We start from the raw sequence: 23,572 nt of genomic DNA, 5'->3' as shown, positions 1-23,572 counted from the left end.
GTGGAAATACCTGTGCCTCTAGCTCATGTGCTAGGTTCTTCCATTCGAGCGTATTGTGATCAAGTAATTCTGGTTTCCAGGCTACTCCATCGATGATCTTAATTGTTGCAGCCAGATCACAATCTGCTGTACAGTGTCCTGGTTTTGTAGGTCTGGGTGTCGTTGTTGTTGTTGTCGTTGTGGTGACCGGAGCTGCAGTTGTTGTTGTTGTACTACTGGCACTAGCTGTTAGAAGATCCTCAAAGTTAATGGTCTGAGCATTCAGTTTGTCAATCGATAAGGGAGTAGTCGGCGGTGTGGGCCATCCTGTGAACTCTGTGGTGGCACGCATCGGTGGTCCCTTCTTAATGACCACCTGAGATGAAGCCGATCCACCATCGTGTGGCGTGGGAACATCGTGAGGTGTGTGCGGAGTGGTCAAACGATGAGCACCCAAACGCTTATGGAAACCTTTGGGGAAGACCACTTTCAGACCGCCTCCCGAAGCTGTTGATTCTCCGGCAGCAGCTTCAGTACTTTCCGGTTTACTGGTCGTTGTTGTAGACGTCGTTGTCGTTGTCGAAGCTGGATGGATGCTCTTCGACTTGTAACCAGGTGGCAGCAAGGACTCGGGCAATTCTTCTTTGCCCTTGTCAGTTTGATTTAATTTAAAGCCCGGTGGCAGTAAACTGCTCAAGTCATCCAATTTGATAGGTGTCACACCTAAAGGTATTTTAGCTTCCGCTTCCACCTTCTTTTCCTTTGGTGCCTTGTAACCTGGAGGCAGGAATTTACTAAGATCATCAAAAGGCACAGCAACTGGTGGAGATCTGGCTGTAGTTGTCGATATACTTTTGTTCTGTTTATATCCAGGTGGCAGGAACTTGAACAAACCGTCGACTTCCTTTGGAGCTGGCGACGGCGGCGTTGTGGTGCTTAGTTTATAATCCTTGGGCAGCAAGGCAGCCAGGCTGTCGTCAAATTTAATGTCACTGAAGAGGCTTTCCAAAGCGGAAGATGTTTGGGCCGTACTCTCATCTGGATTCGCAGTCGTTGTTGTTGTTGTCGATGGTGTTGTTCTTGGTGGCTTATAGCCCTTGGGCAGAAGTCCTGCCAAAGCCACATCCTGCACGGTCACAAGGCCATTCTTAAAGGATCGACTTATTGTGGAATTACGTCCCGGTTTCTTTGCTAGATTGGCCAAAGAGGGCGACTCAGTAGTTGTGGTGGTTGTCGTGGTGGTAATCTTGCGATTTTTATAGCTGGATTTGGGCTTAAAGCCAACGGGCAAAAGTCCAGCTAGCTCATCCATTTCACTCTCATCGAAATGCTGGACTTTCAGTTTGCCACCGCTGCTTGTGGTTGTTGGAGCACTTGTAGTCTTTGGTTGGAATTTCCTTATATGAGGCACAAACTTTCCACTTCCAGTGCCCACGGTGGTGCTGGTGGCCGGCGTTGAGGCATCCATTTGGCTAATGATTGGATATTTGCCTGAGAGTAGGCCACTGGACAGCTCCGATTGCACACGGTCCAGTTTATCAATAATACTCTCTGTGGAGGCACCCACGGAGGCAGCAGCAATGGATGAAGATGAACTGGTCGTTGTGGTTGTGGTGGTGGGTGTTGTATTCGGTGGTTCTTCACTACTCTCCATGGTCTTCTGCTGTTGTTGCTTGGAGTGAACTTTTCGCTCTAGTTCCGAGAGCGTTTGCTTTGTCTCTTCCTGCTCAATGGCGGGGAAGGGTAGGAAACGAGCTCCATTAATGCTCCGACTGGTTTGAATAGAAGCCACGACGACATAACTCTCAGTTACATTGGGCGTCGATTGACTATCGGGTAAGGGAGTGGTATTTGTTACAACAGGCTCGGTTTTTTGTTCCTCCTCTTCTAGCTGGGGAGCCGGTTGGCTATCGCCAAGGGTTGTCGTGCTGGTACTTGGGGTAACTGGAGCTGGATAGGCAGTGGAACCATTTACCACGCTCTTGGTGGTCACGACCGAGACAATTTCACGATCATCTTCATGCTGGGCAGACGGCTCTGATTCATTGGTGGCATCTTCTTCATCAGCTCCCTCGCTATCCTCTTCATCGTATTCATATTCATCATCACCCGCACTACCCTCCTCGTCATCATATTCCGATTGTGAATCCTCTTCTTGGTTGTGTGAATCTTCCTTTTCTTTCGGTTTCTCTGTGGTCGATGTGGAAGATGTCTCTACTGGAAGGATCTCTGTGGTTATAATTTCTACTTCAGGGTGTTCCTCTTCGGTAGATTCATTGTTTGATGGCATTACAGTGGTGGCTTCTTCATCTTCTCCAACGTATTCGTACTCATAGACTGGACGTAAAGTCGTCACATCTGTATCTCCCTCAGTGGTCTCTAGAGATTCCGTTTGGGTATCCTCCTCTGTGCTCAAAGTGTTCTTTTCCGTCTCCTTGTCACTAGTAGTATTGGTGGCTGTTGCATCCAATCGTGAACCATCAGGCAGATAGAAATTGGATGTCAATATAGTGGGACTCGACTGTTCAAAGCTGGCACTGGTTGATGATTCATATTTGCTGGTGCTTGTTATTTCCTCTTGCAGTGGAAGTTTCTCCAAACTCGAAGCCTCCGAATGGTCATCCTGTTCGCTGCTTTCCTCTTCTCCCTCATGCTCTTCCGCCTCCTCCTCCTCCTCCTCCTCCAGTTCCTCTTCTTCTAGACTCTCTGTTGTGCTAGTGGTGCTAGATGTGGGTCGCGGTAGCTTCAATCTGGCACTGTTATAGGTGAAAGGTCGCTTACTAACCAAACTAACTGGCTCATTGACTTCACGACTAATGAACACCGGTCGCCGGGGATTAGGTGACTTGCGTCCAAAACTGGGACGCTCGGCTGGAGTATTTTGTGTGGTTGATGTGGTTGTCTTCGATCGATTGCTGCCAAAGCGATTGTAACGTTTGCTGCTCACTTCATTACTACTTCCCGTCGTGGTTGACGAAACCGTTGTTGACGATGGCTGTGATTGAAAGCGATTACGCGAACGATATGGTTGCACAGCAGCGGCGGAGGATGTTGCTGCAGCCTCCGTAATGGCCGAGACAGGAGCTTGGCTGCGTGTGCGCGTGGGAGAGAATCCTCCACCATTGCCAAATGGACGACTCGATGAGGGCAATCGCTGTTTGTCGTTCTGCAAATGGATATACATAAATGGAGATGAGTGGTTGGTAGAATCAGTAGCCCGTTTAGCTAAGCCAATGCATTAGCTATTGTTATTATTATTACTATTGCCGCAGCCCTTCTTCTCAAGCTTTAGTCGCGGCTTTTGTGGTTGTCTGTCGTCATGGGAAACTGTCATAGTTTCAACACAGACGACAAGAGACTTGAGCATCAAGCAGGTCCCGTCCCTGTACCTGTTCATGTCTCTTTGCCCCCCGCTGAAATGATGCTCTGCGGTTCGTCTGTCAATTGTTTGGCGTGCGAACGCCATTCAACTGATTCTCAAATTTGTCTGAAAGCGTTTTGTGCAAATTTTTTTTCATTTCGTCTTCATTGCAGTTGCCGTTTGCTGTTGCCCCATTTTCACGGAGATGGAGATGTCTATAATTTATGTGCTCTCGTATTTATTTCATTTTCTGTGGGTTAGCTAAAGTTGAATCGTTTGAGCAGGTTTCAAATATATCTAAAGCGGATTCAAGGTGTGCGAATTGAGTTGGGGGTGGTTAACCAAGCAGTTTGAAGCTCGTAAAGCAGCTTAAATCAGAGATGGAAATCTCTATAGGTCCTACTGTGTATACTACTGACCTCATCCCATCCTTGAGCTTGTAGAAAAGTGAGAATACGCCTAAAGAATATCCCTATAAAATCTATGTTTCGTTTCAAAAATATTTAAAATTACACTATAACCCATTCTTGGGCTAACTATTTAAAACTGGACATAATAGTACATGGAAAACTGAGTTAAATTTGCCAAGGACGTCACTTTGCTCAAAACGAATCAGACAAGTATATATATTAAATTTCTTGCACAGCAATATCAATCCTAAGTACTAAAAGGAATCAAAAATTCGTTATAATTCTCAAATTTCCTAACCTTAAATGCAGTTGGATTTTACAAGATTTTAAAAGTGTATCTATTTACTTCTTTATTGTAAAAGCAATTCAATGTTGAAGAAATTTTGTTTTTAGAATTTTTCGCGATGACTTTGAAAGTTAAAATTTAACTTTTGACTTTAACTAACCAAAAGGGTCGAAATATTTTAAGATATGGATTATGCCGTTTAAATCTATGGAAAATACAAGAATTTGATTAAGAAGGGGCAGAAAGAAGTTAAATAATATCTGCGAAACTGGGAATAGTAACATAATTTTTCAATAAACTTGTTTTGATAAATGAAAAAAGTTAAAGGAAATTTGGAAGTATCGAGACGAAGCTGAACCTTTTTAAAGCCTTTGGATTAAATATTAATTAGGCTTTAATCTTAAAGTAAAAATGTTAAAACTCAAATTTCAATATAAAGTACTTAACTGAATTTTGAACATTAAAAACGAGTCCGAAATGAGGACAATAAGTTTTTTCGTTTTCGAAGGGAGGTGGAAATATTAGCTTTCAATAATCTGTAAGAATAGCTAAGAAGAAAGGCTTTCAACGACATCTTAGAGGATGATCATTAAGATGAATCAACTGAACAACTCTGGATTTTAATGGAGTGTATTTGAACTAATGATCGCCCACAAATAGATAATGTGGAATTATTGTACCGATGCCATTATATTGTAAATTAATCGTGATCTGATTTTGTATTTACCATAAGCTAGCATTAATCATACAAAACGACTTTCGCTTGACAATCGAAGAGGCAAAATGGAAGCAATTAACTTGAAATATTTATGTGGGCACCCCACCAAATGATGGGAATGGAAATGGCAGGTGTGGGGGGAAAGATAAAGGTGTGTGCGTATGTGTGTGGAGGAAGAGCTGGTGAAAACTGACATTTCAATTATGAATGAATGAATTGTTATAAATAATAAAAATGCAAATATTAGTAAAAGAAATAACAATAAATAAATAAGCTGAAGTCTGCTCCAAAATAAAATGTTCATAATATTTATGATATTTTGGAATGTGGTTCAGGTGAAAGGTAAAACAGTTTTTTCTGTTGTGTTTTTTTTTTTTTTGGCTATTTGGGAACTGGTTCTGGCCAAAAAACAACATCAAAGATAAAGACATTTATCGCATTACATTTGCAGTCACGTAAAAAGAGAGAGACAGACCAAAAACTCCAATTTCAAATTGAACTAACTCTATATAACAACAAACTTCACTCTCCAAGTTGATATTTTATTGGCCAAAAATCAGAGCATAGCCAATTGTTTTGTTCACAAAAAGCGTTATGCAATTTTTGTTTAACGAAACAAAAACGAAAGAAAAAAATGTTAACTATTTCTCTTTCGTTTGCTTTTACTTTATTTTCTTTCTATCTTTATCTTTCGATTTGGATTTCGATTAACAACATTTCGTTTTAGTTTGCTTACCGTTGCCTCGCTGAAGTGTGCCAGAAACTGGGTCTGCTGGTGGGGCACATTGATGCGCTGTGCCTGCGGCTGGAAGCCACCCGTGAGGCTATTCCCTGAACTGGCGGCACTGCCGATCCCGTTGCCGTTGCTGTTGCCGTTGCGTATCGCCTTGGAGCGTGTGAAGCCATTGGCCAGTGTTGCAGCCGATGCGGACGCGGACGTTAGGCCACTGCCACCACCACCACCACCGACAGGCACACCAAAGGGGCGTGGTGAAATATCGTAATAGTCTGATTGCCGATTCGGTTGTTTCTGTGGGAAGCGAACACAAAAGCAAAAATTCGAAAATGTTAGATGTAGTAAGAAGAAGCCGGGGATTAGTTTAATTAGTTTGGCATTTTAGGTGTAGGTGAGGGCAAGAGGCAACGCGGTTGCTGGTGCTGTTGGTATAGTAAGCTACTTTTCAAAATATATAATTTACTGATGAATTATGATTGGACTAATAAATATACTTGACCAATTTATTTTCGTAATTATTATCTATAACTTGCAGACAAGATCAGTTACCAAATGCAAGTCAATTTATAATAAATATTTGATATCCTATAAATGATTGCAAATACAAATTCTCAATTATCGTAGATCGAGAAAAGCTAAGTACCAAATCTTTTTCAATTCGGCTGTCTGACTTTTTTCAACAATTTAATTGGGGATTACAATAAACTAATTCGGGTTGTAGGCTTTTTTGAGAGAGATTTTAGACTAGGTCATTATTTCTTCACTTACTATATTGAAGAAACTTTCCAACTTCAACTTTCTTCACTTACTATATTGAAGAAATATCCCTAGATTGCACTTTTCCAGACGAAGTTCTTAAAGATTGGCTTAGAAAAATTATTAATATTACTACCACATAAAAAGTTCTTTTAGGACTAATATTTGATTTCATATTTCATTGTTTTGTTTTGTATTGCTTATAACAAAATGTTGCTATAGTGGTTGACAGTAAAATAATATACTATTTTTAATAAATAATATAATAATACTTAATTTTCATTTTTGTTTTAAGTATATCCTTTGAGGGCTCTTTGAATGTACAATTTTTATAAAAGTATATAAATTTTAAAACCAATTACTAATTTTAGAACTTCAAAAATATGGAAAAAGTAGTTATGTTGATTAATAATTATCATTGAATCAATTTTTAATCGGTTACAATGTTCAATTAAGCAATTACTTCTCCGGTTCAGTGAAAGTTGGTTTTTGCAATGTAAATAAACCACATACTAAGATGTGGGATAAAAAGTCCGATTATTTTACTACAGATCATAGGTACAACTCAGCTTTTAAATTTAAAAACATTAAGGTCAATTAAAACATCTAAGCCAGAATGTGTAAAGGTCTATTTAGATATACCGTCTATTTAAGATACAACAATTATGCTAATTTATGACTTAATTACCTATTATACTACCTATTCTTTCTTTTTTCTTTACAACAAAATACCCAACACATCTCAATATCAATCAATCTGAACTGCATATTTCAGAGATTGCTTGTAAAACTTGTATTCGTTAAATAAATAGTTGAAATGCATCAGTATAATCTCTTACATGACACATTTTCCGACTATTATCTAATGAGCTTCATAAGCTGACATAATGCAACTAACTCGGGACTTGAACGTGAGGAGCCCTTCAATGGGAAATTGTCTCTTTAAAGTGACAGAACTATCAAAGGGTCAACTCCAACTTCAACTTGGTTGTAACACTCAACAAACTCAATTTTGGGTTGACATAGATGATAATCTTAGGTAACCAATTGATAAAGTGGACAGCCAGTACCCTACTCCAAATGCAACAACAAAAAAGTTTGGATCCCGTGGACAATGGACAAAAAGCAGCTTAAAAGATATGTTTGATTGAAAATGAAATCGAAAGCTGCAACAAGCAAGACAATAGAAATCGATTGAAATCAAATATTTGATTGAAGTGTATCAAGGTCGAACGAATCACTAATTATCCAATTGCAGTTCACAGAAATAAAATTGCTGCCAGTTTCGCCTTTAAGTACATGTTGTTATTATTATTGTATAAATTGTTTTTTTTTTTTGGTTTTAGTTTTTTACGATTTTTGAAAGTGGGCACTTCTAAAGCCAATCTCTAGCTCTATGTCTTTAGCTTAGCAGCAGTTGTGCTCTGTTAAACAAATTGCATACAAAACGCGAGTTTTGTTGCTAAAAGCTGCATTTCATTGCATTTTTTTTCCGCTTCTTGGCTGAAGTCGGTTTTTTACGCATCAGAAAGCCCGTTAAGACCCCGCCCACTCTTCGAATAGCTGACAGCATTTTCCCTGCGGTTCCAAGTGAGAAGAAGAAATTGCGGTTAGTGTACTCTGATTAACTGATCACTGATCTAAAACTCTCAAGTAGTTAGCCACCTTGATAAATTATGTAGGTGTGGGTATTCAAAAAGTAAACTAAATTTCACTCTTTTGTCAACTTGAGTGCATTAGCTAGCTTCGAGATTGTGTGTGTGTTGATGAGTTATTTATGGTAAAGAAAGCAATTTCTAAACTATTCATCAAAGAGAGCTTCGAAATCAGCTTATTTATTTACAAGTCGTATGTGTTTATAATGAGAGAGAGAGAGCAGGTGGAGGGGAAACTGGGCGTTTTGATATTGATTTTAAGTGCAAGACCTGAGAGTCATTGCTGCAACTTTCTCCCCATTGACAAATAAGTACTTATTAATGAACTAAGTATCTACATACAAACATAATTATAATGTGTGCATATTTATCTTCATTTCTTAAAAGAAAATTTGAAATTTCTTTGTGTTTTGCGTAACCAACTTGACCATCGTCTTTGGATATTTTTTCCCATAATAATCGTTCACCTAGGAACCTATTTTTGTGGACAACTGTAAGTCACATAATACCAATTGATCCTATTTAAGTTGCTATAACGTAGGTCCTAATATGTGGCCAACTAATGACTGGGGTCCATGGAGGCGCCTCTAGGTAGATTTGCCAATATTTACTCTAGAGCATTGCATTTAAAGTAAAAAGTAAAGTTAAAGTTAAAGTAAAGTAGTATTAAAATATTAAAACATTATGGATTCAGAAGGAAACTATTACATTTCTTAAGAGCTGTTCTTGTACAATATCTAATATACAATATACATTAAGTATACAATTCATTTTGCCTTTATTTAAAATTCATAAATGCTTTTATTTTAAGGCCTAACCAACCAAAATATCATTGACGAATCTAGAGTTTGGAAGGCTAAGATCGGTAAGTTTGGCAATCTATTTGCTCTAGCAGTTTCTGCCTTATCTACCACGCCCTCGTCCCACAGTTCTGCCTAAGATTCATGCTAAGCTAATGTCACAGTTTTAAAGAGAGATTAATGGTAGTAGTTATTATCCGCTTCGTTACCTTTTTGCTACGTCATTGGGCCGAAAATAAAATTGTGAATTTTGTTTTCGTATTATACATAAATTGGGCTCTTTGTAATATTACACTTCTGACAAATTTCTTTAAATTGGTACTACATCAAGTAAGATCACTCACCAGACAAATCTCCTCCTAATCTCTATTCTATTTTTAAATAAATGTTTTCTTACATGATTTATAACCTGTCTTCCTATCTGACTTTTTGTTCAGCTGGCCAAGTTAATTGAGTTTTTTCCTGACCAGAGCACAGAGCAAATGCCATAAAGAAATCATTTCCATTAGTCAAATCAGCACAAAACAAACAATACTGAGATCCAGCTTAGAGCTTTAACTTTGGAATAGTGTAAAAAGTGCAGTGGTAAAAAAGTGGAGCCCACTCGCTGTGCACAGACAATTTAGCTACTAGCAGCCACCTCCACTTGCCTACCCCCCATACCGCCCCTCCTATTACCATGCATTTCTCTGGTCAACTGACCATTTCAATTAGGGCTTCAAAACTGGAAGTGCGTGTTCATGCCATTTCAATAATATGATTACACAGTTTTTGCTTTTTTTTTTGATTTCAATTAAATACACGTTTTCTCAACTCGACGAGACAAGGAAATGCATTTGAGTATTTTGAATATTCAACAATCAAATTGTTCAAGTCGTTGATATGCAGAAGCCAATTCGACTATTTTTTCCCCCCTACCATCTCTTTCTGTTTCTTGCGTTTTCTGTGAGTGTGTGTGTGTGTGTTCAGTGAAAGTAAAGAAATAACAGAAAGTAGTCAATGTGTCGGCGTTGTCTCTTCGTCTGCCATTTGTTCAGATCGGTTAATTTGATTTGTGTTTGTTTCTCGCTTTGCATTGCGTGAGAGGCGTTAAAACGCCCCAAAGGAAAAACTATATAATTGTAAGTACATAAAAAATTGCGTGCTATTGGAAAATAGCAAAATAAAGTGAAAGGAAAAGGCATTAGAGTTAGAAAACTTTGCAAAAATCGGGTAACGTTAGCTCTCAGCTTCAATTTGTCATTAAAACAAAAGTTTCGCAAAAATTTCTTGATAAATTTGTTATCAACAAAACTGATTTTTGCGAAAATTCATAAACATTTTATGTAAAAAATCCAAATTCTATATAAAACCTCTCTTGATCTCAGTTTTAAACTTTATAGTTTAACGCTATATATTAAAAGTTTAAATATTTCAATACTAAAGTTTAACACTGTATATGCATCTATGTATGTATGCTTGGTATAGTACTTAGCTTGAAGTCTGTTTTATATAGATTATGAATTATCTTGAATCTTTAAATAAAGTTCCTACATTCTAAAATTATCGGGTAGAAAGAATTCCACTCCTTATATTATCTTTATCCCTTTGGATATACCATATGACAAAATTGTACTTTCAGATTGGAGTAAAATCTGTAAAATATATAGTGGAAGACAATATTTTGAGTGGAACATCACAGGAATCAATTCAAGATCAACCAGGAATTTGTCTTAAGAAATATCCATTGTGAAAACTTTGATATCTCAAGTTTTTAGAGTTTTTTTTAGACTTCTTTTCTAAAAATTTAAAAATTGTTGACCTCTTTTTATATTTTAGTCTTAAAATATTCAGACCAAGTTCTTTGAAACATTTTTGTTTTGTCAAAAAAAACAAACCTAATTAACTTTTCTCTTTAGAAACTGTATTGTATTACATTTAGGTTTGCAATAATACTAAATGAAAATATAGAAAATATTTTTTATTTCCATCTTTATTTGTGTGCTAACTCAACAGTTAATTAACTGATGTCAGTCGACACTTTATTGAATAATCTTATCTTAGCCGTCATCAAGCTGTTGAAGTAACAAAAACTCATTTAGTTAAGTCATTCCTAAGGTATCGGCTCTAAAAGCTATATTTATTAACGTCTAGTACTAGTGATTTAATATGAAAAAAGGTGTAAATGAATACCACTTTAATGACATAACAATCGAATGTTAGCATAATGCGATTTGACTAAAAAATTCTACTTGTTAATTTTCTAAATTTGCATTCTTGCCTATTTTGAAATTTGGTTTGGATTTGGCTCTAATCATATTTCATATGCAAGTAAATGTTGCAATTTCTGCATTTATTTTGTCGAATTTGATTTGATTTCGTTTCGAGTTTTTTTTTATTTTTGGAGCTGATTGAAGCCTTTGCGTGTTGTCTACAGACACAAAAAGTTACTTAATTGCCTCAAACGAAGTTGTTGCTTTTGGCAGACACCATTGAACAAGCCGCATATGGAAATATCTATGGCTGGAAAATTGAATTCATATTTGGAGCTTACCGCAGCGAATTGTGAAGTGGGCAATCCACCGCCACTTCCTCCTACTGCAACGGCTCCGAACGATGAACCACCATATGGGGAATTGCCGGCCAATGATGATGTTGGCTGCTTCTGGGCATTCTCATTGGCTATAAACAAGAGTTGCTCTTGATAGGAGCCCGGCGAAGGTGAAAATCCTCCCGAATTTGAGCCACGAAAGCCGCTTAATGATGATTGCGATTGGCGGGGAAACGATCCAGACGATGGCACAAAACGATTTTGTGATGGAAAATAATAGCTGGATGTATCTGAAATGAGTAAGGTCAAAACCATCAGCAAAATGTACAAACACGCGTGCTCACAACATGTATCTTTTATTTTTATTTTTTGGTTGAAATGTGTCAAGCAACAATTCAAATTAATGAAATGTTTTAAACTCAACTTGCTGACACCTTTCAACGCCAGCGGCTGAGCTTAGCCCTGAAATATGTTTGCCAAAACGAAAAAAAATCACCAAAAAAATACAAAAATCAGTGCAGTTAATTGTGAGAAAAGTGTTATAAATAAATAAATAATAAATAAATGAATGGAGCGAGCCTCAGGCTGACGCAAACTCCATAAGATTTTTGGGTCACAAATTTGTCACAGCAGCAAAACTCCAAAAAAATGAAAAATATTTTGCCATCAATTATTATAAAAAAAGAGCCTAACAATTATGTATGTAAATTATTTATAATAAGACCTACAGAAAATTCCTATCATACACAGAACCTAAAAGTAGATAAAGTGAATGATTTGCTAAAATTATTTCCAAGACATTTCATGATACCTTCAGTGCCAAAAGCCAATAAAGTTGTGGGATTTATATCTATGTATGAGAGTAAAAATGATTTTAACTAGCAATATATGCAAAGAGCTTGTTAATATTACAAGACACATTTAAAAGGCAATCTTAGAAAAACCATCAAAATAATTTAAAAACATAAATCATTTGAATTTGTTTGATATGCAAGTTAAAAGTCATTTGGGGGAGGGCAACTTAATTTCTTACAAAATTTATTACAGACCAATACTAATTGTATACAGGTATGTATTGTTTTAGATCGGTATTTACCATTTTTATTATCAGCGAACTTAATCCTATAAATGAGGTAGTTATTTTTTGCTTCAATTTTATCGAATGTTTCTTATATGAAAAGTTTGAAACTCTGGGAACATTACTCATTGCATGTGGCGTAATAGCTAGTAAAAGAATTGGGAATTGTTAATTAATAGTAATGCAATGTTTGAATTTTATATCGCTATATTTTTAAATATTACGCCAAAATCTTGGTAAAGTTTCAAAATAAGTACTTACAAACTTATAAAAGTGGAATTTATTGCCAAAGTCAAGAAAATTACTCATCCGCAATGTTGACTCACAGAGGGCATTAAGTCTAGTCGTTGCATAGTGAAGATTGGTTTAATATTCTTGTCAAGTTTACAATTTTATTAACTATGTGCTATAAATTGAGGACTTGGGTGTTGTATTTTGCACAAATACTGCTCAGTGGACCATGTTGCTTTGGTTATCAAAAATCGATCAGAGGTTCTACTATTGTTATGGTCCTACTATATATTGTAGATATTATCTAGTACTACTATATATTATCTAACAAAACTACAGACAGGGAAAGGGGCTTGAAATGAGTTGGGATAGAATACCCCTGACAAGATGTCTATACATATTTTGTATTTGGAATAAAGAGCGTTTCGACCTCTATGTAAGCTCTCATATCAGACCAATATTAAAAGAATCAAACATTTAATCTATATGTTTGATTTTCTTCACAATTTTTATGTATTTGACATTGTCAATTTATATTTGTGCCATTGTTCAATTATTTCATATGGAGGACACACACACACAAGCGTCAGCAGCAGCAGCACCCAAAAAACCAAGTTGCGGGGTCTTACCATGCGTCACTTCTCCAGCAAAACTGTTGACTCTTTGACCCACAATGTTTGGCCATAAAAAGAAACTGATACAACTCAGAAATGCATTTCAAAGACCACGCAAAAGTCAAATCTTGTTCGTGGGCCACATGTCGACAGATTTTCGCTGCTTGTACAAGCGTACACATAGTTTTTTTTTTTTTTTTTTTTACTTCTTTTTAGTCTTACTAATTGAAAATTGAAATATCATATAGCCGCAATATTTCAAACGAAATTGCAGCAGCCGCAGCCCATTGAAAATTTTATCAGGCAAAATTTATGCAAGAGCCTAAAGCCTCAAATGGAATGAAGTGAAGTAAAGTGAACTGAAGTGGAATGGGTTAACACGCCCACCATATGTGAGCCTTACTTTGAATTTCACACCTTATTTTTTTCAGTTTGTTTTTTGTTTAAGCACTTATTTGTATATAACCATACAAATAATTGCCGTTTATTATCACATGCAAGAACGCGACGAGGCGTTGCTGCATGCCCCTCACACATTTCGAGTTGGAGAGCTTGTCGAGATTAGTTTAGGGTTTGATTAATTATCTGAAATGTCAAGAAGGCAAATCTTAACAAAATGGGACAAGGCAAAACTGAAACTGTTTAAACAATTAACACCGGAAACCAACTTCTAAGCTTCGATCTTCGCACGTTGCAAAATTAACAATTATCATATTTCGGTTTAAAAATTTGATTGAGCAAGGATTCTCAATTCTGTCAAGTGTCTTGACAAAAAAAAAAAACAATTTCTAAGGCTAATCTGCCAAATGATTTAAAAATTATTTCGAAAACAGACTCGTGTTATTTATCAATTTATTTCTTCTATGCTCTATGAGATTGATATATATTGTTCAATCAATGACTGCACGTTTCGAATTTAAAAAGTAAATCATAAATTGAAGCAAATTTAACTATTCAACAAATTACTTCGGTGCTTAACGGAAATAATTGTATCTAATGTTAAGTTAACAGCATCATTTGCGAGCCATTTCAGATTTAACATAAACACACATAAGAGCTCTGTTAATTTAGAACTGTTGCCGACTGAGCAACAAGTTGTTGTTTTCATACGATGGTCGAGCGCGTTGAGCTGCTTCCTCCGCTATATATTCGATGATAACGGGTTCGAATCCCCTTGCCGCTGCCCCGGAGAAAAATTCAAAATTTTAATACTTTGTACCTTCAGCTTATGCACTGGCAAGAGTTTTTGGTAATTTTAATAATCATTAACTCTAATCCGCTGAAGGTAGATTAAATCGTTCATTCTTACATTCCGTTGACACTGCATTATTAGCTTCTTATGTGAGCCTTGCAGCTTAGCTGATTGGAGTGAATACAATCTTTTTTTTACGAATGAAAATTTATTCCATCCTTTAAAGCAAAAAACCGAGATCGACTTTTAACTTTTTGTGCTTCTTTATCTATTACCGAATTGTAAAAACTGAAATTCATTATAATTTCTACTCACATATTTGACCTACAATTGAAAACCATCAAACTAATTCTTATATTCCAAAGTCGTGACACATTTGCCTACATTCTAGAGAGAGAATTTGACAGTGGCATAATAAAAATTTACCTATCGATGACTTTGGAATTTATTGAAATGGACAATGTTCAGTGTGGCGATTTGAATAAACAATTAGACAAGCGAAAACAAAACGATCGTTTCATGAAAACGAACATCAACACTGAATTCATTTTGGTGGAAAATAAAAGAATATTAAATATGCAATAGAGATTGACAAAACAAAAGACATACATGCATATCTCATCGTCGGCCTTTTCAACTTTGCCGCTGGCGACCTTTCAAACTGTCATTTGTCTGCCCAACTAGTTGGCAAACAATGTGGCCAAAAGACACCTACCTTACCTAGATTCAATAGTTGGACTGGTTTTCGTATGGGAAGTCGGACATCCGTTGACAACAGCCAATGCACTGCTTTAGAGACTGCAAGTTTCCATTGTATGCAGTCAGTATTTGTTCACCACGGAAAAGGGCTTCTTAAATATATGATGCTGGACTTAATGTACTGGACTCAAATGTATATTCAAAGAAATGATATGCCTATATTCTTATAATACCTCAATGAGTAATCAGTTCAATCAAATTGCAAAATCCCCCAAATCGATATAAAATCAAAGCCATCGTAATTCAAAACTGCTCCTGCACGTTTTTCTTGACATTTGATTGTGAACCTAAGAGAACAAGACGAATTTGGCGAATTTCGTTCACCTAAAAGTAAATATCTGCGAAAAATTTAATGTGGTCATAAAATTTTAATATGTGACTTGTTTTCGAAACGATGTTTGAATGTTAAACAAATGTTGTATGAATGTCGTAGACGCGATTTCGAAGTTTGAATTTAGTTCGCGTTTTTAGGAAACACTAATATAAACGGGATATAACAAAACAACCACGAAACACCATAAATAAAATTAAATTTTTAAATTTCGAAATTTAAACGAATACTAAAAGTAATAAAAAAATACTTCCCGTGAAATTTTGATGAAGAATCGTGTCTTTCACTTAATTTTGATGTAAAGAAGTTATTACTTTGCAATTCTTAAATATAACGGTTGGATTATCTAGATATAGGTTAGGTTAGTTTCAGCAGGTGGCCATCCACTAGGAATCCCAGACAGATTTTCGTCCGTAGAGTTGCCGGAGCGGGGGCTTACATCAGACAGGATATCAAGAGTTGATAAATTGATCGCTTGGCTGCATCCTGAAGCGATTTCGTAGGTGGGGTACCTATGCCTCATCGTTACCAAGGCTGCACACGAGGTGTTTAAGCGTTTCTGGAGCATCCGGAACATCCCACATAGACCGAGTACAGGATATGCGTGTCAGACGAAGAGTTGGTCAAGAGTTGGTATATTGTTCGCTTGGCTGCATCCTGAAGTGTTTTCAGCAGATGGACTCCTAGGTACCTAAGCCGCAGCGGCCAAGGCTGCACAGGAGGAGTTTTTGGAACATCCGGAACCTTACATTTCCTGCAATTCTTCTCATAAGTTGCTATGTCCGATGAGTATGCCTGTGAGCATCCTGCAATCCAGAAATCCGCGCTGACGGTCGCCTTGCGTGCTGCACATAATCTTGGATATGACTGGTACGCTTACAGGATACAGGTTACAGGATCTTTTAAAATTTAGCCAAATTTATTTTTAAAATTTCGCCTAATTTCCAAATAAAATATTTTTGTGGGACTTAATTTTGATGTAGAGGTTTATATGTACTTCGTAACTTTGGCCGAAAGGACATTAAAAAGCATAATGGTATGATATAGAGGATTATGTAAATGTTTCGTAACTTTTAACCATTTTTTATGGAATGTGTTCTTAATTTTGATGTAATGTAATATAAAAAATATATATTTCGTATAATGAATGATAACTTTTAACTTTTGTAACTTTTTATGGAATATATTTTAAAATTTGTACCTAATTTTATTCTTATTTCGTATTAAAATTTTACTTAATTTTGATATAAAGGATTAAACGTAACAACTTTTGTAACTTTTTGTGGATTATGTTCTTAAATGTATTTCCCAATTTTTGCCAAAAGGAACAATAAGGATTTTAGATAAGAGGGACGAATGTATGCTGAAATTTGTACTTAATTTTGATGTAGAATTTTATATGTATAACGTAACTGTGGCCAAAGGGACAATATTCAACTTATGTAACTTTTTGAAATTCACATATGCATGTAATATTTATGTAAAGGAATAAACCTGTTTCCTGTTTTACAAGGACTGAAACTTTTCTTTATATATTTTTTAAAATTCACGTGATTTCCATGTAAGAATTTTTTTTAAATTTTTGCCTCAAGCACCAACTTGATAATTTCTGAAACTTTTTATTAAAATTATTTTCAAACACGCAGCAACGTTGTGACTATTCGACTGAAATATTTTCTTTCAATTCATATGACCTTTTGTGAGTGAGTATTTCTTGGTAACTAGATTGACTTGCTTTGATATGAAAAACTTTGAAAATTAATTGAAAATTTATACCGCCTTCTAAGACCCTTGAAAACAGGTCATTACATGGCATGGCATGGCACTTGTTGGCATGCAGTTTGTCTCTTTTTCCGCCCCCATCCCACCATGACTCGAATCCGCTCCCATTTGCAGTACCTCCTCCCCCCACCAATACTCTGACAGTTTGACATTTGCTACGGCAAAGAATTTGCAACTTGTTGCTGATGTCGAGATGCTGATGATTTCCCATCTCATATCTTTTGGCATGCCATTTGGCTGGGGCTCTGGTTTTTTTTCTTCTTCTCTTTTTACGAAGCTAATTAAGGCAGACTCAAAATCATTTTTGAAATTTCAAATTTTTTTTTTTTATGCATTTTCAATGCTGTTGCTGCAACAAATTACGAAAAGAAGAAACCCCTGAAATAAACAAAATAAAAGCATAAAATTGTGCAGGGGGCAGCAGTAGAGTCTTCTTCTTTTGTTTTTGTTTAGTTTGTTTTTTTCTCGTGTGTTGTGTGCGAAATGTCAAGCAGCAACAACAATAACAACAACAACAACAACATCAACAATGGCCATAATAATGAACAACAGCAACAAGTTGAACTTTACGTTTTTCTTAACTTTAATCAAGTTTCTGTTTGGTTATATTTTTCTTTTTTTTTCATCATCTCTTTAGCTTCTTGGTTGGACGCTCTATAGTGCTTCTTTTTTTTCTGATTGAAGGTCGTTGCAGTTTATGAATGTTACAGCACAGTTTGAGAAGCATTGCACATAAGACTTGCATGGGTTTTATATTTTAGTCTCCCCTCGAAATAAAATATTACCCCCGAACCGGATCTTCTAGCTACTCCCATGTTTGTAATCACATTAAATGTCGATGTCTAGTAACAAATTGCTCTGCACAGGTTGCAAATATATCTGCTCTGACATCATTCTATAACCATTAAACATTATCCCATCAATGTGTATATTATGTATGCCCACACCCATATTCAGTAATACCGCAATTTTGTTGTTTCTCTTTTGACAAAATACATAATTTCATTTAATTTACTCGCTTTTAATGGACTGCCAAGCAAGGTGACGACCAGAAAAATACAAATAACAAATACGAAGAAAAGACCTTCGTCAATGTCGTTGTTTTGATACTCTTTCCACATGGGGCAAAACTAAGAAGTACCAGGATCTTAAAGTGCTTGAAGAGGGTATCACAAAATTGGTCGGGTCAAGGAGAGGAGAAAGCATTTTGAAATGTATTCTCTAGTAAGATTGTCAAGCTGCCATGTCCGCAGTAAAGCAATAGCTAATTGGATGAAATCCGGTCCTAAATAAGATGAGCTAGTCGGGACGCCCAATCGAACTACAAAGCAACCAAATTTCCCCATTGTAAAGAGCAAAAGATATAAAATTGCATTAACAATCCAGATGTTTACTTATTTTTAAATACAAATATGGGTCGAAAAAAGTAATTATAGAAATTTTAAAAAATTTGTAGAATCGTTGTCAATTCTAATGCAAAAATATTCAATATATACGTAAGCCTTATTTTCTTTCGTATGCTTTGTCCCCCTCTTTCTTCACATTAACCAAAACTTTTTGGTCATTTTTAGCGATATTTATCTTGGTGTGTCCTCTTTGGATGGCCAGCTCTCGGGGATGTTTGTTAACGATTTTCTTAAACTTTTCCAGTTGATCGACCTTAGCTGCGGCCTTAAGCCATTCTTTTTTATTTCTTATTTTTTGTACTTCTTTACCATCTGACTTCAGGCTTTTGACCGCCATTTTTTTCACGTTATCGGCCACACGATGTTTTTTCTTGATACTCCTTGGTTTGGGAGTAGGACTTCTAGTAAGTGGGCGTACCTCACGGGAAACGTGGCCAAAAGGGGCAATCACTGCTACTTTCGTAGTAGGGGAAAATACCGCCTTCTCCGTTTTGGTTCTAGGTTTAACTTTATCCGCTTTAAAACCTTTGAATTTTGGACGAGCATTAAATTTAGCACATTTTGGTGCATCCTTCCACTTTTGCTTGGGCTTCATAATTTGTCTGCGCCAATCTGTAGCCATTTTTTTGGGAACCTTCATTTTTTTGGCAAATTTTTTAAACTTGCCGTTTTTGTTAAAGTTAGGCCAATCGGGATTGGGCATTTTTATTTGAAATTTATTTTTACTTTCAATTTGTTTTAATTATTAGAACTATACTCTCGAGCACGATTTTCTAGAATGTGAAATATGGAAGTAGGAAATGAGGCAGGTAAACTAGGCAAATGGACATGGCCTACTTTTCACTTTTTATTTTTCACTTTCCCGCCTACTGCTTTTGTCGGTAAAGAACTGATTTTAGTCTATAATCTAGTTGTATTTACAGTGGAATATTGAGTTAATGGCTTTTAAGTGGCTCCACAATACCCGCAAGACCAGATTTATTCGATTGATGAGGATAAAGCACGTTCTTTAAAAAAACGAATTAAACACTTTTTCCATTGTTACCATAACAACTTAGGAAAGCTTTTGGGGTTACTTCCTAATTATTACATATTTGGGTCTATTCAAGATAAACCTTTCCACCATTTACTTGGATATTCGTGCATCTACTTCTTATTCAAGCTATCAAGTAAAAAAATATGACTTAAACTTATAATCAATTATACATATCGATTTCTGTCACTGCTCAAATGTAAAAATGTAACTACAAATTCATTTCAGTCTGAAAGATAGAAACAAACAAATCGGTTGAAAAATCCCTTAAAAAAAAAGTATTTTTCTAAATTTGTTATCAACGTTTTAACTAAATTTTTAGTACCACCTAACGCCACCTAAACGCATGCACTATATCCTTATGGTAAGACGCAAGATTGCGGAAGTCCAAAATCTGATGTTACTCAAACCAAAGAAGGGCAATCAAAAGAAGGGCAATCAAAAGAAGGGTTTGGCTAGGTCTTTGATGAGTGATAAAAGTCGCAAGAATTTTGACATAATGATGCTGAATCGATTTGGGCACATGAAAAAGTAATGAGGCAGTTAATGTCTTGTTAACTGCATACGATATTTTCATACCTTTTGAATTTTGTTAAGATGACATTAAAGCATAGCAACAAATCGAGCAAATATACAATATAAGCACTATACCCACTTATCGTTAGAGTATATCAAAAAAATCTTTCAAGAATTGGGCACGAATTCTCTTCCTCTTTGGTATATTCTCTACTGCTTCTAGCCCGGGGGAGTTGTTAATTAGAAAATAATACACCGATGAAGGTCAATGTCAAGCGAGATATTCAGAAAGGGAGACATAAAGATAGAGAAAGGGAAGTTATGTAGAAGTTTTAATGAATCAGCTAAAAAAAATTGAGTTGAAAGAAATTCTATTAGTCGGCAAGTTTGTGGCCTAAGTCTTTTGATTTTTATTGAAGAATTTTTTGTTGCATCATTTATAAATGAAATGCACACAACTCATACAGTGAGGGAGAAATAATAGAGGATTACATTCCAATTTTAGTTTTAATTATATTTACTAATACGTTAGCTGTTGGTTAATTACATATGCAAACTTGTTACACAAAACAAACCGAAAAGCGAGCAACACAGAAACCAAAACAAAGAAAACATAGAAACAAACAGAAAGAAAAAAAATAAAACTATTGCGCCAAAGCTCTCCAGCTGGTTTTTTTTAACTTGCTTCGCCCGCTTTGTGTGTGTGTGTGTGTGTGTGTTGGCCATTGTTTAAACAAATATGGGGCGGTGGTGACGGTGCTGGAGCTCGAGCTGGTGGTTGAGAGAGATATACATATGCAAACATTTATGCATGTAGGAGCAAAATGCGCAAAGTTTGTCTACTACTCCACTAAAAGCTTTACATGTGCCAACAAAACAGAAAAGTGCTACCAATTAGGTGGCATACAGCGATTCGTGTATGCATGTATGTATGCATGTGTGCCGAACGTCAATAACTGAGTGTACAGCAAATTAGCTTTCTATAATTTATAATAATTTGTTGCTAAATGGTAAACTCTATTCGTTGGCATTCTTCGCTTCGAAAGTTTTTTTTTTTCTTTTTTGGAAAACATCAAATTATTGAGTTGCATCTTAAACAAGAAACAATTATCTTTAATCTTGGAAATCGTATGATTTGATGATGCTAGATAATTGGCAAACATCATGCGAGGCAACTTGTTTGTGTATGTATTAATTTTAGAAGATTTTATTTGAACTTTATTTAACTGGTCACATAAAAGAAAAATACAAAAAAATTGCTGTTTCTAAAGTTTGACAAATTTCATTATCTTATGTTATATAAAGTTTAAGGGATGAGATGGGAAGACAAACAAAGAACCAGCTAACTTTGACTGCACCAAAGTTTATAATAAATAAAGTGTAAAATAACATGGATTGGTTATACTTTATTGATTATTTGTTTTTAAAAGGAAAAGAGATGAATCAGTATCATAAATTTCATTGCTGTATTTATAAGTTACTTGTTCACAGGGCTCGACACAAAATTAATCCATCCTTAAAAAAGTCAAACTTCTATATTCATATCAAGAGTAAAATCTAGGAAGTAAAGTGAAGTGTGGCGATTCTAAGGAATGCAGTTTATGAGGTTTGTGGACACGAACATAGACCGTGGTTATCCACACCCACAATGTTTAAGTCAAGTGTCAATTTATAATTGATACAAATACAGACAACGCCAACCACCCCCTTTACAGCACTCTTGTTCCAGCCCTTCTCTTAATGCTGTGAAGTGCTGGGCAAATTAAATACAATTACGGCAAAATAATTGCCAACCAACGACAAAACGTAACAAACAACTCATAAACGGGTTTCTTGGGTTTAGAATGTTGTTTGATTTGGCCAACGGCATTCCATTTCCTCTTGTGCGGGTGTTGGCCACGTTCTATATAAATCAGTTAAGGCGCATTCTAATTGCCGGGCCAAGGTGTCCTTGTACACAAAAAAAAAAAACAAAACAAAAAAATTGAAATGATTGATTAGCATAAATATTTCTTGGCCGAAAGGCGGATATCATATTTGTATCATGTCGGAATGACTCGTTTGAATATGTTGGCAAAATCCAAAAACCAGATAGCAAACGAAATCAAAAATAAACGCTTTTAAAACTGGTTCGAATTTCTTTCTTTTATTATTTGCATTATTGTATGCAACCTGCTCAGACCAGTGACAGTAAAACTGTAGCTGTAATTAAAGTGGATTTTCGGGTGGGCAGTCAAAACAAACTCAACAAACTGGGTAAATGTAACAAACACATAAACACACACACACTCAAACACTCTGACACACAGAGTGCAAATGCACTTCAAACTGTTGCACTTATTTTTCAAACGTTTATTTAAACTGGGTGAGCAGGTGCTTAGTTAACCGAATTATATAAAATAAATCCACAAACAACTTGCCGGAAATCAACTAAAACTAAAACTGGAATGGAATGTTTTTGATTCTCGTGGACCATCGATGAAAGTGAAACTGTTTAGCCAATGCCGAAGGTGCAATAACCTGACAAGATTTATTACTTTCATGAAAAGGATAGTGGGGGCTTCAGGTAAAGATTTTGTAGGGGAAAATTGTTTTTGAATATCGAAAATCAGCCTGGAATACCGGAAAATGTATCAATAATCTACCACTTTTGAAAGTAAAAAAACTTTAGTTAAAGAAACGATTGGTTTTTTTTATTACAAGTCGTTTCAATTTACTAAAAAAACTCTCATGTGACGCATTCTGTTTAAAGCGCCAAAAAGAGGAAGTCCAATGCACAAAGACAAACAATTCCCAGTCCACCTCTCTAGGTGCCTGAGAAAACTTCCAAACATTTAAAATTCATGACCAGCTTGACATAATGCCCATCAACATAAATTGAAAGCATTTTATTTTCAGTTTTATTTATAATTTTTTTTTTGTCTTTCTCCTTCTTCTTCTGTTTTTTGTGAAAAGTAACCGCATAAATTTGTAAAACATTTCGAGCCAAAAGAAACATCCATCCAGATGCGTCGGCGAACTACTGAAACAACAACTACAATGTATAATACAACTACTGGGCGTGGCATTGGCCAGGCCAAAAAAAAAATATTTTACATAATACGCTAAATGCTTATTGAGGGTCAGTTTTGGGGCGGTGAAAATGAATGAATTTCGTGAAGAAAGGCAACAGAGACGGTGAAACAAAACGAAAGTGAAATTTTTTTTGTTCGCTCATCGATTAAATCATGATTTTTCTTTTGTTTTCGGTAATTCGAGCTTAAGCTTTGAATGATGAGAAATGGAGAGAAGACAAAAGCTAAAATCATCGATCATAGATCAATAAAGAAATATTCAATTTTCATAAAGATGAAGATGAGCATAAACATGAAATTAAATTGAATTCAGTGTGGGAGGTGG

The 23,572-nt window shown here is 35.9% G+C and overlaps 1 protein-coding gene across 1 annotated transcript in view; it reads right to left on the bottom strand.

The window, feature by feature from the left end:
* The window catches only part of LOC6637902 (mucin-5AC), a 45,171-nt gene that overhangs the window by 1,362 nt on the left and 20,237 nt on the right, over positions 1–23,572 (bottom strand). The window contains exons 2-4 of the mRNA XM_023175320.2: positions 11,235–11,521; positions 5,491–5,784; positions 11–3,145 (exon numbers count right to left, since the gene is read on the bottom strand). Of these exons, the coding sequence (XP_023031088.1) occupies positions 11–3,145; positions 5,491–5,784; positions 11,235–11,521 (3,716 nt within the window). The remainder of the gene's footprint in view (positions 1–10; positions 3,146–5,490; positions 5,785–11,234; positions 11,522–23,572) is intronic.

This window comes from Drosophila willistoni, assembly GCF_018902025.1.
Source record: "Drosophila willistoni isolate 14030-0811.24 chromosome 2L unlocalized genomic scaffold, UCI_dwil_1.1 Seg72.1, whole genome shotgun sequence".
NCBI lineage: Eukaryota > Metazoa > Arthropoda > Insecta > Diptera > Drosophilidae > Drosophila > Drosophila willistoni.
Note: the sequence above shows the minus strand (reverse complement) of the source record. Positions and strands in the feature narration are given on the sequence as shown.